The sequence below is a fragment of the Haliotis rufescens genome, unplaced genomic scaffold, assembly GCF_023055435.1.
Source record: "Haliotis rufescens isolate VD_foot unplaced genomic scaffold, xgHalRufe1.0.p SCAF_10, whole genome shotgun sequence".
Classification (NCBI taxonomy): Eukaryota; Metazoa; Mollusca; class Gastropoda; order Lepetellida; family Haliotidae; genus Haliotis; species Haliotis rufescens.
The window spans coordinates 16,447,295-16,463,590 of record NW_025963780.1 but is presented as its reverse complement, the minus strand read 5'-3'; the positions used below and the strand labels follow the sequence as shown (position 1 = coordinate 16,463,590).

Sequence of the window (16,296 nt, the reverse complement as noted above, 5' to 3'; positions counted from 1 at the left end):
TGGCTACAATGGAAGAAATAATAGGCTGTCCCATTATAGATGCAGGGGTGGTCAGGGATACATCCCACATTCTGGGGTTTCACAACTGGGTGTATATATACCACTCAAAAGAAGTTAAAGAACCCCCAATTGTATATATAAGTAATGGGAATGGACCTTACATGATATGATCAGTATATCAAGATTGCCACCTTTCTTGAACCCTTTCTTAAACTCTTTCTTGAACCCTATAGTCTTGTATGAAAATCACGAGTCTATTCTGCTAATGACAGATTTTGGTTATATTATTGTGATCTTAGTGTGGTTTTTGGAAGTAAGATATGTAAGTAATTACCAGGTAGAATGGACGATCAACTTCTTTATTACCAGATTGCTGAAGCAATGTATTGGTGTCGCTCACATGCCGTGATATAACTGGAATAATTATGTTTTGCTGTGAGCATGCACCTTGAGTATGGAGTCTGCCACACTATCAGTACACATTGTTATTTTTTATTATTTATGTTATTTGAAGCTGCATTAAAACCAAACTCACTCACTCCAACAATCTAAGTATCTTTTATCATAATCTCATTGTATGCTTTGAACAATTTTAATTTGATCCAAATAAATTGAACTGCCGGTGAGAACATAAAGCTTTGATACTGTGGTGACATCATCAAAGACATATTCTTGCTTCCCTGTGCATGAACTCTTCACAGAGTTGTTTTGGTTTTTGACTGTGTGACCTGTCACACAACAATGAAAGCTGTCAGTGTGGACGTGTGACGATGCTGTAGTTGATGTGCAGCTGTTGGTCCGTGTATGCTTCACAGATGAGTTGCTGTGACCTGCTGTGTCACTTGTCACTTCGTCAACTTGCTTCTCTCGTCCTGTTCTGTTTGACAGAAAGCTTACATATTTCAATAACATCTATGTCCATACTTCTGTCACTAGGTCTATCACCATATATGACCAGGGTCCACTTGCACAAAGTGATCTCAGGACTACGACTGTTGTAAGTCTATGTTATAGTATGGTAGTTATGATCATCTCAGCACTACGACTGTTGTAAGTCTATGTTATAGTATGGTAGTTACGGTCATCTCAGCACTACGACTGTTGTAAGTCTTTGTTATAGTATGGTAGTTACGGTCATCTCAGCACTACGACTGTTGTAAGTCTATGTTATAGTGTGGTAGTTACGGTCAACTCAGCACTACGACTGTTGTAAGTCTATGTTATAGTATGGTAGTTATGATCATCTCAGTACTACGACTGTTGTAAGTCTATGTTATAGTATGGTAGTTATGATCATCTCAGCACTACGACTGTTGTAAGTCTATGTTATAGTATGGTAGTTACGCTCATCTCAGCACTACGACTGTTGTAAGTCTATGTTATAGTATGGTAGTTATGATCATCTCAGCACTACGACTGTTGTAAGTCTATGTTATAGAAATTGGAGTTACGATCATCTCAGCACTACAACTGTTGTAAGTCTATGTTATAGAAATTGGAGTTACAATCATCTCAGCACTACAATTATTTTAAGTCTATGTTATAGTATGGGAGTTATGATCACCGTAGCGCTAAGATGGCCTTGTGCAACGGGCCTCAGATTGGCATACCATGTGCTGACTCAAGTTACAAAGATGTGTTTATAACAGATTCAGTCCAGCATGAGTTGACCATTTGACCATTTCCCAACATCTCTGCAGTTTCCAGAAGCAGGTTAGTGTAGGTCCCCAACATGCTATCTCTTAGAAGCATCTCCAGTGGACTGGGTGGTCAGGTGACTTGGTTGCATACCATTTTACCCCGATGGTGTTTGACGTTGATGATGGTATGAGTCACTGGTTTGTCTTACCCAGACTCAATTATTTACATGCTGCTGTGATATAGTTGGAATATTGGTTGTAGGGCCTTAAGACAACTGACAACACATTTCTCCAAACCGTCTTAATGTTTTCAGTGTACAACATGAAGTGCTATTCTTTCCAAATTGTTGGTACGGTTGATGCAGTTGTATATTGCATCTCTATTCGCTGTGCAGAGTTGCATCTCTTAGGCTTGGAATGGTCCTTTTGTGGCAGTTTTGTCCTGATTATTTTCCCTGATTATGTACCATACCCTTGATCTTGGGATTTCCCGAAGTGGTAAAGATGTGAGACCGCTATCCGAAATAACTGCTTTCTTCCTCAAATGCCTGTGTACTGGGACACACAGACAGATCATGTGCCTTAAACTCGGACACACAGACAGATCATGTGCCATGTACTGGGACACACAGACAGATCATGTGCCATGTACTGGGACACACAGACAGATCATGTGCCTTAAACTGGGACACACAGACAGATCATGTGCCATGTACTGGGACACACAGACAGATCATGTGCCATGTACTGGGACACACAGACAGATCATGTGCAGTGTACTGGGACACACAGACAGATCATGTGCCATGTACTGGGACACACAGACAGATCATGTGCCATGTACTGGGACACACAGACAGATCATGTGCCATGTACTGGGATGATGACACAGACAGATCATGTGTCATGTACTCGGACACACAGACAGACAATGTGTCATGTATTGGGACACACAGACAATGTGCCATGTATTGGGACACACAGACAGACAATGTGCCATGTATTGGGACACACAACCAGATCATGTGCCATGTATTGGGACACACAGACAATGTGCCATGTATGGGACACACAGACAATGTGCCATGTATTGGGACACACAACCAGATCATGTGCCATGTATTGGGACACACAGACAATGTGCCATGTATTGGGACACACAGACAGACAATGTGTCATGTACTCGGACACACAGACAGACAATGTGTCATGTATTGGGACACACAAGCAGATCATGTGCCATGTACTCGGACACACAGTCAGACAATGTGTCATGTATTGGGACACACAGACAGATCATGTGCCGAGTACTGGGACACACAAGCAGATCATGTGCCATGTATTGGGACACACAACCAGATCATGTGCCATGTATTGGGACACACAGACAGATCATGTGCCATGTGCTGAGGCACACAAGCAGATCATGTGCCATGTACTCGGACACACAGACAGACAATGTGTCATGTATTGGGACACACAGACAGATCATGTGCCGAGTACTGGGACACACAAGCAGATCATGTGCCATGTATTGGGACACACAGACAGATCATGTGCCACTGTATTGGGACACACAGACAGATCATGTGCCATGTGCTGGGACGATTACACAGACAGATCATGTGCCATGTGCTGGGACGATTACACAGACAGATCATGTGCCATGTATTGGGACACACAGACAGATCATGTGCCATGTATTGGGACACACAGACAGATCATGTGCCATGTACTGGGACACACAAGCAGATCATGTGCCATGTGCTGGGACGATTACACAGACAGACTTTGTGCCGTGTACGGGGACACACAAGCAGATGATGTGCTGTGTACTGGGACACACAGACAGATCATGTGCAGTGTACTGGGACACACAGACAGATCATGTGCCATGTACTGGGATGATGACAGATTATTACAGGGGTGATGTTTGAAGTAAGTAAAATGTCCTATACAGCGAATGTTTGTGGTAAGTAAAATATTCTTTTCATTTTGCTTGCTTGGTTTACATTTTTTAATATCAAACGTCTTATATATATCATGGTGAAATGTTGGATGTAGGTAAAATAATTAATATATCCTGGATAAAAAGTATGACATAGAATTGATCTATCATTTGGAAAGGCATGACTATTAATAGAAGTCCCTGTTTGTCAAATTCTGTCATTTTTTAAAGTTGGCCTCTAATAACCATCAAAACAAATGTATTGCATTCCCATGGAAACCATACCTTCTTTTTTGAAACCATTTCAAATGTATTTATGTGTCAGGGATGTTATGATAGCTGGTCCACGTAATGTTTTAGAGTAAATATAATCTTGTTAATTCTGTGCCCGTACAATACGTTGTGACATAGCTTAGTGATGAAGAGCTAATTCCCTGGACATCAAAGGAACCCTTGATGAGGACTTGCACCAATTAAAGATAAGAAAGAGGTGATTCATTTCAAAAGTTCCAACCTTATCTGTTATATTTTCCCCATAAGGTTATGTATAGTAAGGAATGTGTAAGAACTAGTTGCATTGGGTGGAGTTTCCGGAACCGAGACATCTAGCGGTGACATTTCAACAGGATGTGTCTCACTGGGGATGTTATCCGAGATTATTTGAAAGACACTGGAAAATGTTTAGAAATGTCTATCGTGTTTTTACTAGCACTGGAATTGTATGCAATACGGCTGCTGGCCCTTTTGAATGAAAGTCTCAGAATATCCAAACTGTTCCTTGTTTGACTTTGACTTTGCTTAGTTTCTGTTACTAATTTTGAAATTTGTCAAAATTCAACTTAATGATTCAAGATGTGACAACATGAGTAATCTATTTGGTCAATTTATCAGATTATGACGTGTCCTGTCGGAGTTGTGGTCATATTTTAAGATTTACAATTCTGTTTCACTAGGTTGTCCAAGTGTTGATTATTCAAGTACCTGTTCATGTTCAGTGTAATTTATTAGCGTAGGTTGATCTAGGCTTATACCGAGGAACTGTTTGGACAAGATTGTGGGTGAACGAGAAGGGCTCCACAAGCCAAGTTTCTGATAAGGCACTTACAGGTTTCGAGGTTTGCAATCTTAGATACGCGTTTGATCATAAGTAATCTCCTGTTGGTGTATGTTAACATGGTGTCTGTTACTGGAGTCATTGTACAAGTGGGCTAGTTTTGAAGAAGGCTTCTTGTAATCCAACTGACGCCAACTGTCCTTGATTCTGTAAATGCTTCTGCACTAGGGTTTGATTTGATTTAACTTTCACTTGTCTTTGAAAAATCAATAATGCCCAATAATGTTGAGATAGTCATCACATGTTTCTTCAGATTCACCACAACATAATTGAGTGAGTGATTTGGGTTTAACACCGCTTTGAACAGTACAGGGTTTTGGTGCTGACAAACCTAGAAACATCATGTGAACAAACTGGGATTGGGATTATTCCATTCGTAGCAATTGTGGAGGGATTTCATACACTCGACACATTCATGACACATAATATTGATGTAATACAGACAGCATTGTTGACATCAGTTTAATAATAATAATGCTGACACAGTGTATCGTTGGTTATGTCATGTTGACCCTGTTGCCTTCAGAACATGGACATAACGTCTTCACTACAGATACAGTGTGGACAATAAAGAGATTATTGTGTTATCTCAATCAGGAAATACAAGAATTAGGACACTTGTCATTTGGCTGTTTTTCGATGTTCACTTCTGTAAAAATAGATTACACCTGACGAAAATGTACACAAATGCTTACTTCAGCACTTTTTAAAAAACAAAAGACGCTGGCCTCTGACTTTTTACGGAGTAGTAAGTTGTGAATAAATCTTCTGAGGGAAACGGAACTGTCTCAGGGTTGAGCGATTGGGCAAACTAATTTGGGTTCGATTTTGTAAACTTGTGTTCACTCACCCGGTGGTTTGGACCTTCCAATCAATCTTTTACTGGGGGATTCTCATCAGTGAGGTGGTAGTGTCATACTTGTTTGCTCACTGGTGCTCATGTCATCAGCCCCTGGTGAGCCTGCTCCAGGACCCTTGATTTCTTGATGATGGTCACTTAGAAATGTCTTGTATGTACAAGTGTACAGTGAGAATTTTTTTGTATGTGCAGGTGTACAGTGAGAAATGTCTTGTATGTACAGGTGTACAGTGAGAAGTGTCTTGTATGCGCAGGTGTACAGTGAGAAGTGTCTTGTATGTACAGGTGTACAATGAGAATATTATACTTTCAGATGTTCTGGTGTTGCGGAAAAGCTGCCGCTGTGGTGTGGGGGGCAGGCACAGGAATGGAGTCTGTACCATGCTGCTGGACCCTACCTGGTCACACTCAACGCCCAGATAGAAGCCCAAACAATCGTGGTCAACTCAGCCGTGTCGCTCGACGCCATACTGGAATATGCCAGATATATCAACTTCACACAAGGTATGGCCAAAACAAACTATTCCTGGTTTCCAGACACCGACCCCATCAGCAAAACACTCTGCATAATAGCACATGCCACACTAAAGATATAGCATGAGACAGCACTGCAACTATCACAAGTTGAGGTCAGATTATGGGCTTGATGTGTCTTAGCACTAAGATTATCGTAAGTCAATGAATATGGGTGTGATGATTGTCTTGGCACTACAACGATCGTAATTCTGTGTAAGAGTATATAGGTGTGATATTTATCTCGGCGCTTCAACTGCCATAAGTCAATGTAAGTGTAAGTATGTAAGTATTCCTTATGATATTGCTACGCTTATCGTAAGTCAATGTCAGAGTATTTTTATGATTATCACCTTAGCACTACGACTTCGTAATTGTGTGTCAGAGTAGAGAAGCTCCAACTAAGTTTGTGTTATATTTAGAAGTAATGATAGTCTTTGCACTGTGAATATCGTAAGATGATGTTAGAATTCAACTCTACGAATACTGTGTATCTGGATTTGAGTCTTTTCACTGCATTACTTTTAGAAGGCGTTCCTTTTCCCTGTTTCATAAAATGATCTCTGTGCTTTAAAAAGTTCCTAATGGAAGTTATTCACAGATTCTAACACTTTCTTGTCTTTGAGCACAAGGGGAGCACTCTGTAAGGGCCATGCATGTCTCCCTAAATGATACATAGAGGACGAGTGACGGTACGTTATCCAGAAGGCAAAATGCAAGACAAAACTGGATCACATTGCTCTTGTACATGTTGTATTTGTTCCATAAAGTACTGCCACGAGCCCTCTGTTTAAGAGCATAGTCACATACTTTAGTTCCACGGACATAGTGAACAGCCTCTGTTTTAGAGCATAGTCACATACTTTAGTTCCACGGACATAGTGAACAGCCTCTGTTTTAGAGCATAGTCACATACTTTAGTTCCACGGACATAGTGAACAGCCTCTGTTTTAGAGCATAGTCACATACTTTAGTTCCCACAGACATAGTGAACAGCCTCTGTTTTAGAGCATAGTCACATACTTTAGTTCCCACAGACATAGTGAACAGCCTCTGTTTTAGAGCATAGTCACATACTTTAGTTCCACGGACATAGTGAACAGCCTCTGTTTTAGAGCATAGTCACATACTTTAGTTCCCACAGACATAGTGAACAGCTCACTGTTACACCCAGGCCCATGATCCCATGGCCCACGAGTCTGTAAGTCTCTATGTTCAAGCAGCATCTGCATAAGGTTGCAGTGCATTGCAGTACAATATCTGCCCCAAATGACAATCCCCCTGGATCAGAGCCTATATGTTTGCATGAAGCGATCATAACACTGCAACTGTCATAAGCTATGGGATGTAAGACCGACATAGCGCTACGAGTGCTTTATTTAAACTGGGCCCAGCTTCAGTGTCAAGGTAGCAGAAATCTTCACAAATCACAACCTTGATCAACATTTTTGTGGGTCTTATATAATATACAACAGGTATAACTCGGGTTCACTGTGTGCAACTCATTGCCTGCTGTATGAAGTCATCAAAGTCTTCAATATGACATAAATAGCAAGTTCTTAGAGAAATTTGATTGGCTTCTTGCTTTTGAAGAATTGGCATTTAGAAATTTGCCCCATCTCTCTCGAAGATTGAATTTGTATTGTTTCTTTTTTGAGAAACATCATTACAGATGTATCATATTTCATTTAGTGGAGTTTGGCCCGTCACAAATAACTTTGCAGACTGTTAATCCTATGCATTCTGGCATCCATTGTGTTTCCGTTTGTGGTACTGATTGAAATGACAGCAAGTGTTCTTTATATCAGCACATATTGTTAGTGATTATCTCCCTTTGGTAGCCGCGACAAAAATCACCATCGTCTTAGTGTCATCTTGTCAAGATCACTTGTCACTTCACAGACGGTCGAGGTCGCTAATTCCATCACATGCGCTAAAGACCACCGCTAGGTCTCAAACGCCCTCAACATGTTTTGAATTAAAGCGTGCTTTGGTCGTAATAGCAGCCATTGTTGCAGTGACATGCTCAATTTAGATTGTGATTAATGACTACTTAATACGAAAGTGTGACGTCCTATTCAGGGCAGTCCTTTGCTTCGTTTCCGCCGGGCTTGTTCATCAAACCTAATTCTTCACAGTCCTTTTTCCACCGATTTGGCAAATCGGGTAATAATGGTATAATTGCCTCTTGCTGACAAGCCATGAAACAGATTCAGGTGAGAATTTAATGGACTGCGAAAGGTAGGTTTTTGTGATTGGGTAGAAAACGGCATGTTTTCATTAAGAAGGCTACGGATGAATTCTTGTTAAATGATGCGAACACTATAAGTTAAACATGTTCCATTCACAGATTGGGCCTCAGGCTAGTATTTGACGACTGTAGAAAGAATTGGTGTTTTCCATTAGATGCTGTGGAAGAACTTGCTGTAGTAAGTCGTACCACCGTTTGAGGTGTATTATGAGTTAATACATGGATGTGGAAGAAAATGGCATAGTATGTCATTACTGTTCAGGGTGATAGTAGGTGTTAAAAGGACAATTGTTCTTACGTTTGTGCGGTGAATTGTCATTTTGTGAAAGCTTTTACCATCTGCTGAGTTTAAAAAATACTTGAATTTGAATTTGAAAAATGGAAGAAATAATATTTCAAACCTAAAATGATATGATATGGTACATGCCATAATTGGCTAAATGAGGGCTCTAAGACATAGGGGCGCTTATGAAGATCAAGCATTAACTTGAATATCATAGGTGATATTTGGACGGATGCTTTTAAGATTAAATAGGGTACTTTTTCTTGCAGAACTAAAACGGCAACATGTTGTATCTAATCAAGTCTTTATTTACCATAAGAACATACATCCTTATAGATAACAACTTCTGGTTTATTGCATGTAGTGACATTTCGATGGAGATTCTTACACCGTTATCAAGCTGGAGTATATGTTTCTAGACTGCCAAATCAAACACTTGATCTACAGGTTTTGTCTTTTGCATGACTTCACCTCAGGTGTGCGCATTGAAAACTGATGATGACTTTCAGTTTTCTGTTGACAATTGTCGACATGAGTATGTTGGAGAAGTACATGGTTGAATCTCACCACAAGGGGAACACATACAGACAGGCATGGGAGATTATATGGTCAAATAGGGTGTTGATGAATACTATTTCATACTTAACGCTGCAACTGCTGAATGTTTAAGTGGCATTATGAAAGCTGTAGTGTCAAGAATGACTGAGTTCATTCACTTTCTGGATAAAGGTACGAGCATTTCATGAAGTGGTGCATTGAAAGAGTAAGATGTTGAAATACATATCCACACTGTGTTGCCGTCAGTGCAACTGCTAAACAGCTATTTTGCTAGGCTTTCCTGAGATGGAAAGTTGATAGATAGTTTTGTTGATTCTTTGTGATATAAGATTTCCACTTCCAAGGCCTTTTGTTGTCAATTCAGGTCCTCTTTTCATTTGTTCATTAAAAGCTTAATATTTTTCTACTGTTTTGAAACACATTGTACTTAATCATCGTAACCAGAAGATGACTTGTTGTTGATGTATCAGGGCTAAAGAACAATCAGATCCTGTATGTGTATATATGTTGCTCTTGTTATAAACTTGTACTAAATTCTTTGTTAGGAATTTTATTTGTTGGTTCACAATTTTTTTTCTAAAATTCACCTAATTATAAAACAGTAGGCAAATTTTGTTGTGAGACAAAAGTAATTTTATTTTATTTCTACTTTCAGGTGTTTTTTCTTGGTCGCATATCTTAAACCAATTAAAAAATAATAAAAGGCCTTACAACTTTCTGAATCCCTCCTTTGGAAACCTAATATGAAAATAGGGATATTGGGAAAGATGTGGGAAATTATAAATAAACAGAGATTATTATACGAGCATGTGTGTCCTACTGGTTTTATGAAACGAGTGTCAGAATTCTTGTAATTCCTGAGTGAGGGTGATGGTAATACATGAATTCTTACACAAGCCAAAAGTGTTTCATATTTGAAAAAATGCAGTGAAGCATTGTCAGAAAACGATCAACCAAAGAATGTTTTATACTGGGGCTACTAAAGGGGTGAAATTGAAAAATAGGTTGTGTTGGGTATATATAGTAAAATATTACCGGTTTTAATGAGTAATCCTTAGTTGATAATTTCTGTTTTGCAATCTTGTACATATATTTGGCGCAAAAGACATGTTTGTCAAGCAAGATTTTCAATTTTCCCATTTGCAGAATAAGAGATTCATCACTATTTTACCAGTGGCCCTTTCACAATTCACAAAGGCATTTATTATATATTCTTTTATTTCAAATATATGATTGTACTAGAGCTCCACACTTTAACTGTAATTTGAATCCGTAATGGGGAGCTGAAAATTATGTAGTGTATTACGTTATTTTGGGCGGTCATTTTGATTTCAGTGTATACGATTTGTTAGAATTCTTTATGATGTTGTGCGTAATAGTGCATGATGATGATACGAGAGCTGTGGTCATTTGTACAGCAGTATTGGGATTGATTTAAATATGTACATTCATCATGGATGTGAAATATGACAAACTTTAGTTCTTAATGTAACATCCCAATGATTGTTTCTACCAAACTGAAAAGTATTCCTACCACACAAAATAAAGATTGTATGGTATTTCTACCAAACTGAATATAAATTGTATTGTATTGTATTGTATTTCTACCAAACTGAATATAAAGTGTATTGTATGGTATTTCTACCAAACTGATTTTAAATTGTATTGTATGGTATTTCTACCAAACTGAATATAAATTGTATTGTATTGGATTTGGAGCACACACGTAATTAAAACAATGAAATGGAAAATGAAATTTAAAAAGAATTTCTGAACGTACACCGACATGTAAACAAATATTTAAAGACATTACAACTTGAAAGCTGTACCCGGTAGATTACTTTGTAATGCTATTCCAACCACTTAGACACTGAGGCATTCAGGAAACGTCCTACAATGTCAGCCACTTTTGTTCAATTTGCCACTATCGTCTTTCTCGTTAAATCAACCCAAGTGGAGACTGCTTGAAGATTTAATAGAGAAACAGTTGGGTATGAGATAAAAAAAATTGTTACAAAGACGTTCATGCAGACTAACTGTGGACTAAGTTGAAATACAAAGCGGTATGTGTGAGACATGATGAGGATGGAGCTACAGGTAGGGAGGAGTTGATATCTGTGTGGCCTCATCTACATCTATCAAGGACTGTACCAGTTGTGAACTTGACCACGCTGAAATGTGACTGAAATTGATTGTCAAATAACGAGCCTGTGATCCTCTTAGTGTGATGGATTGCATGGGGCCCCCAAGGGGACACAGGCCCAACTCCAGTCACTGACAAGCTAGTTGGGGTGTGATTTGCCCATAGTAATAATAATCATAATAATAATGATAAGTACATTATGATGGTCCATATTCCTCATACTGTATGTGAATGATGAAAGTGCTACAGGCAAAATAGCTATTATGTTATTATGTGTTTTATTTATGTTCAAACAGTTACTTAAAGACGGATGAGATATTGTTTGTAAGGTTTATCATGCTTAAAAACAGCTTATGATATGCCTTTTGCACTGTGTCTATGAGAGGGAGGTATTATGTCATTTATCAGCATTTCATCCTTGCTGTAGCCTTTGTTCATTGATTTACATATCATATCCATGGCTTGGGATTGACTCCCTGCACACACTTAGTTCAGAATAATAAAATCCGTAAAAAGTAACAAAAGGGTAATTTTGGGCTAGGACACATAAACTGTCATTATGTTTTAAACAAGTGTCCTCAAGTCAATGATCTTTCACCTGTCTTGAAATGCTTGGCACAGATTCATCGTTTCCTCCAGGAACCGCTAATTGCCTGGTCACACTACCAACTCAGCAAGTGTGCCTGCACCAAATGTTACTCTTTTACATTGTTCCTGTCAATTTGAGGTGTTTTTTAAAGTTGCACATATTGTATATATTTTCAGAATCAGATGAAGAATGGCTTAAAAGCTACAAGCTTGTTTGGAGAGTAGATGGCGAACAGTTTAGTGCCAATGTCACAGGATATGGACGCAAGGTTTCCTCTCGAAGTGTGTTCACCTTTACAAGAGCTGGCACCATCCATGTTGGTAAGCGGGGGGGGGGCGCTCGGGGGCTCACAACGGGGGTACACCAGTACCACTCTTACAGCACTTCACATTCACAGACACAGAATGCAATCTTAGGCCATTATTTCTTTATTTTCCAATGTCACAAGACAGAGAGAGAAAATTATGTCCTATTGAACATAATATTTGTGTGTTTTTTAAAACAACACTGAGTATGCAAAAAAAACCTCATGTGGAACATGTTTCGTCCCCAAAAAGATATGTAGATTTTGATAATTTTTTTCTCTCTGTTTTTGATGAAACAAAGGTTGGTGGACCTTCAATCAACCAAATGTGAACTCAATGGCCTCTGGTTGCCCTGTCATGCAGCCATACATACTGATACATGCTCAGAGAGTTTGGGCATTGATGTGTATAAATGTCTTGTTAACAAACTGATGCAACTGACAGAAACTGCCAAAGACAGGAACAAGATACATAAAACTCCAATGGGAAGGACTTACATGAAATTTTCAAACTTCTATCATGCTTCAAAAGAAATCTGTGTCCTGTTTAGTTCTTTTTTCTGTAATAAAAATGCGTTATTGTTATCAATTTGTTTAAGATAAGCTAACAAGCAAGGGACAGGTACTCCTTTCAATGTTTAAAGTCATTTTGTGGTTGAAATTTTGCATAAAGGAAATCTTCATCTTAAAACTGGTTTGAACCTTGGTATTGTCACCGAAAAAGAAAAATGGTTGGAATATCCCAGACAGAACTCATCATCGTCAGACGCACATTCACCAGTTTTCTTTGAATCTTCAGTCAGACTGATGTGCATATCTCAAGCTGGATAACTGTCAATGTTTCGTATCCCTGTATTCTTTTATACCTCGTGTGATGTATGTAGCCTGGCACCATTTTCAGAACTAGTAATGGATATGGATAGAGGAGTCAGGCCCCCCCTCGTGGTGAGCCCAGTCCCCATGTGGCGGCCACTTGCAGGAATCCATTGTGTTGCATGTATTTACACCGCAGTGCCCAGTGCAGGGGGAAGGCACACCCTCCGGCTCATATTGTTTCATTAACTTTATTTTTTTCAGGTGGTATTTATCCCACAAGGTGTAGGATAAGGCCGGTCCTTTTATAGGCAAACAATTGGTGCCCCTCTTGTAATGTCAAAAACATGAACCACACTGTGTGCCCAACATGAAAAGAACGACTAGCGGTTGTTTCTATTTCCATGGTGGCTCTTGTGACCCTTATTTGATTCTATGTTCTGGCTCTTGCCACTTGTGTTTTATATCAGTGTATGGTGTTGTAGATTAGCATGCTGGGGACATATTGTCCTGCATAAACAAAGAGACTTTTCAACATGCTTGTTCAATGCACTTTGGCTGTGCAGACAAATTGTCTGGACAGAAGTATTGACTGGTGTTCCTTCAGAATAGGATCATGGTTGAAGACATTTGACTATATAGTCTTTTTTAGCTGGGTACTATCTGAAGGGGGACTCATAGAAAACCTTGATTTCCCAAGGCATTCTTAGAGGCTGATATTTAGTCCAAAAACTGCAGAAAAATTAAGTAAAGGACAATTCCAAATTTACAATTTCGTGTGATTAAAATTGAGTTTAATGTTTCAACTTTGCAAAGGTGTATTCTATTTCACTAACAACAATACTAATAAAGAGAAATATAGTTTTACATTACTTAATTGAGTATTGTGTACAACCTTAAATTCCATAAATGAGGGCTTTGAAAAAATCATTTTTTAAGAATATTTTCTTCTCCAAATTATCTGCATCCAACACTAAGTTAAAACTCCCTGGGAAATCCCTGTTGCTGCAGTACACTACCACCTGCCCTGACCCTGGTATTACACAAACTGCTTCATTCTGAACATATACTGTTTGGAAGGACGCAATAGATACAAACAACATTATGCTGAACCAATGTTTTGTTAATTTAGAGAAATTTGTTTATGTGGACAATTTCACTTAATATGGCACAATCAGGGTTTAGTTAACGCTGAATGAGACGACCACAAAGGATATAGTGCATGTAATAGATGAAACTGAGAGACAATTGTTTCTTTCACAAATCGGTTTACCAAGAAAAAGAAAATCTGGCCCTATGCACCATGTGTTATTTGGTTTGATTAAACAGCTACATGAATATTTCATAAATCATATCAAAAGGTTCCATAAAACCAAATTTAAGGTGTTTCAGTTTGACACATTGCTCAATGCATTGTCCATGACTACACAAGTGTTTTCAATTTTGAGGACATTTGAATTCAAATCTTAACAATTCAACCAATCAAATATCATTCATGGATGCGAAAAACGTCCAGCGTCTATAAACATTAGAAGTTTGCTGATTGTGTGGAGAATGGGTATCGGAATGCCAGGAACAATAAAACGAAATACGTTGCAGGTGCCATCAAGATCCATCGTCGGCGGAAGTTCTACGTCAGTTTCAAACATTTGTGGAACATATGATTTCTTGGATATGAACAATAGCAGCAATTGCCGATGCAGCCCCTAGAATCAGTTGACCTTTAGACATAGAATGATGGGCTGCAAGCATTTGAAAATCATGAAGACAAAATATCAAGGAAGTCACGATTTGAACATTTAAAAAGTCATGTTAGTATTTGTGAAATGTATGTGCGAAATCTGTCATAGAAGTCAAGGAAGAGCGCGAGGACTGTGCTTAAAGGTTAAGAAAACCTCTAAAACCCCAAGGTTTTCATAATAGATTTGTCAGGAAAGTGTCATTTCAAGCCTGTTTTTGTTACTGCTGTAAAGCCGTGGTTAGACAATAATGGAAGGCTTACAATCTGTTTAATGTGTAGGCCAGTGTCTGGGGGTAGTTGGAATAATGCCGGCATGAATGTGTAGCAATACACAAAACTGGGGGACAAGGAACACACCAGTCACTATGGCATCATTGTAAGTCATGGTATCATCTTATAAAACTGCACTGACATAAACTTGGTGGATATGGAACTGTGGTATCAGTGACAGAGTTCCTCGGCCAGGACTGCTGACTTTTAATGAAAACTTTTTCAGAATTTATTTTTTTCAACCAGTTTACAGATAATTTGGCGAAAGTTTCTAATTGTTTGAGAATTTTATGATTTTTTTCTGCTATGAAACATTATCTGAATATGTTCATGTGTACACCGTTAGTGAAGCTTGTCTCATCATTTTACCTAATGTAACCTTTTAATCTATTTATACAAAACATATTTTTGTTCTGAACATAAAAAAATGTATTCTGCAGAATAAAAACAAGTAGTGATTTTCAGATTATTCTTTTCCTTTTTCATTTTTTTCATGTCCGTGTAATTTGTATACCAGTTTAAAAGATGCCTTGTCTTTATGTCAAAACATTTGTCGTAGGCTTACTTTTCTTAAATGTCCCATGATTTTCCAACACATTAATATATAGTGTGTTTTGCACTGTGCGTATGTATTGTTGTTTAACAGTTTATGCATGTCCCAGGAATCTCACATCCTGTCGTAAGCTTGCTTGACTCACACCTAAAAGAAGTGATTGTTAACAATATATTTTTACACTAACCTACACTATATTTGGGGTGTGGTAGTTTCGGGTACCTTATGTTTAGAGTTTGGTTCCCACATGTATTTCAGTGAAGATTTTTGTATTCAAATTTTTAGTTCTAAACCATCCAATTTGTATATTGTTCACTTATGGCTGGCGTGAATTGAATTTTTAATGTCTCAAAGCACTTAAGTTGTCTCTTGATGATTCAGGCACGTTATGTACAGTCACTCACGTTTTGCCCACCCCGCCCTCCACTATAACTGGACGTAGTTGTGAAAATACCTCCTGGTTTGCCGCAAAACCTTCCCGTCCAAATAAACTGCTTCCTCATTTTGAAGAATGAGTCAGTTTTGTCAAACAGTGATTCACAACCTTGCCACGATGAACCCAGTCTTAATCCTGGACAAGTAATGCATTGTGTGTTGACAAACCCATATAAGTAGATGTATAATTATTGGTAGATGCAGTCAACCAGCAGTGGGTGGTGCACACCCTTGATACACACTGTCCAGAAGATGGGAATCGCCTTGTGATAGGCATCACAC

The 16,296-nt window shown here is 38.6% G+C and overlaps 1 protein-coding gene across 2 annotated transcripts in view; it reads left to right on the top strand.

Moving 5' to 3' along the window:
• The window catches only part of LOC124127667 (polycystic kidney disease 1-related protein-like), a 239,132-nt gene that overhangs the window by 25,426 nt on the left and 197,410 nt on the right, over positions 1-16,296 (top strand). For both annotated transcript variants that reach the window (XM_048387457.1, XM_048387453.1), the window contains exons 4-5: positions 5,875-6,065; positions 12,075-12,218. In XM_048387457.1, the coding sequence (XP_048243414.1) occupies positions 5,875-6,065; positions 12,075-12,218 (335 nt within the window). The remainder of the gene's footprint in view (positions 1-5,874; positions 6,066-12,074; positions 12,219-16,296) is intronic.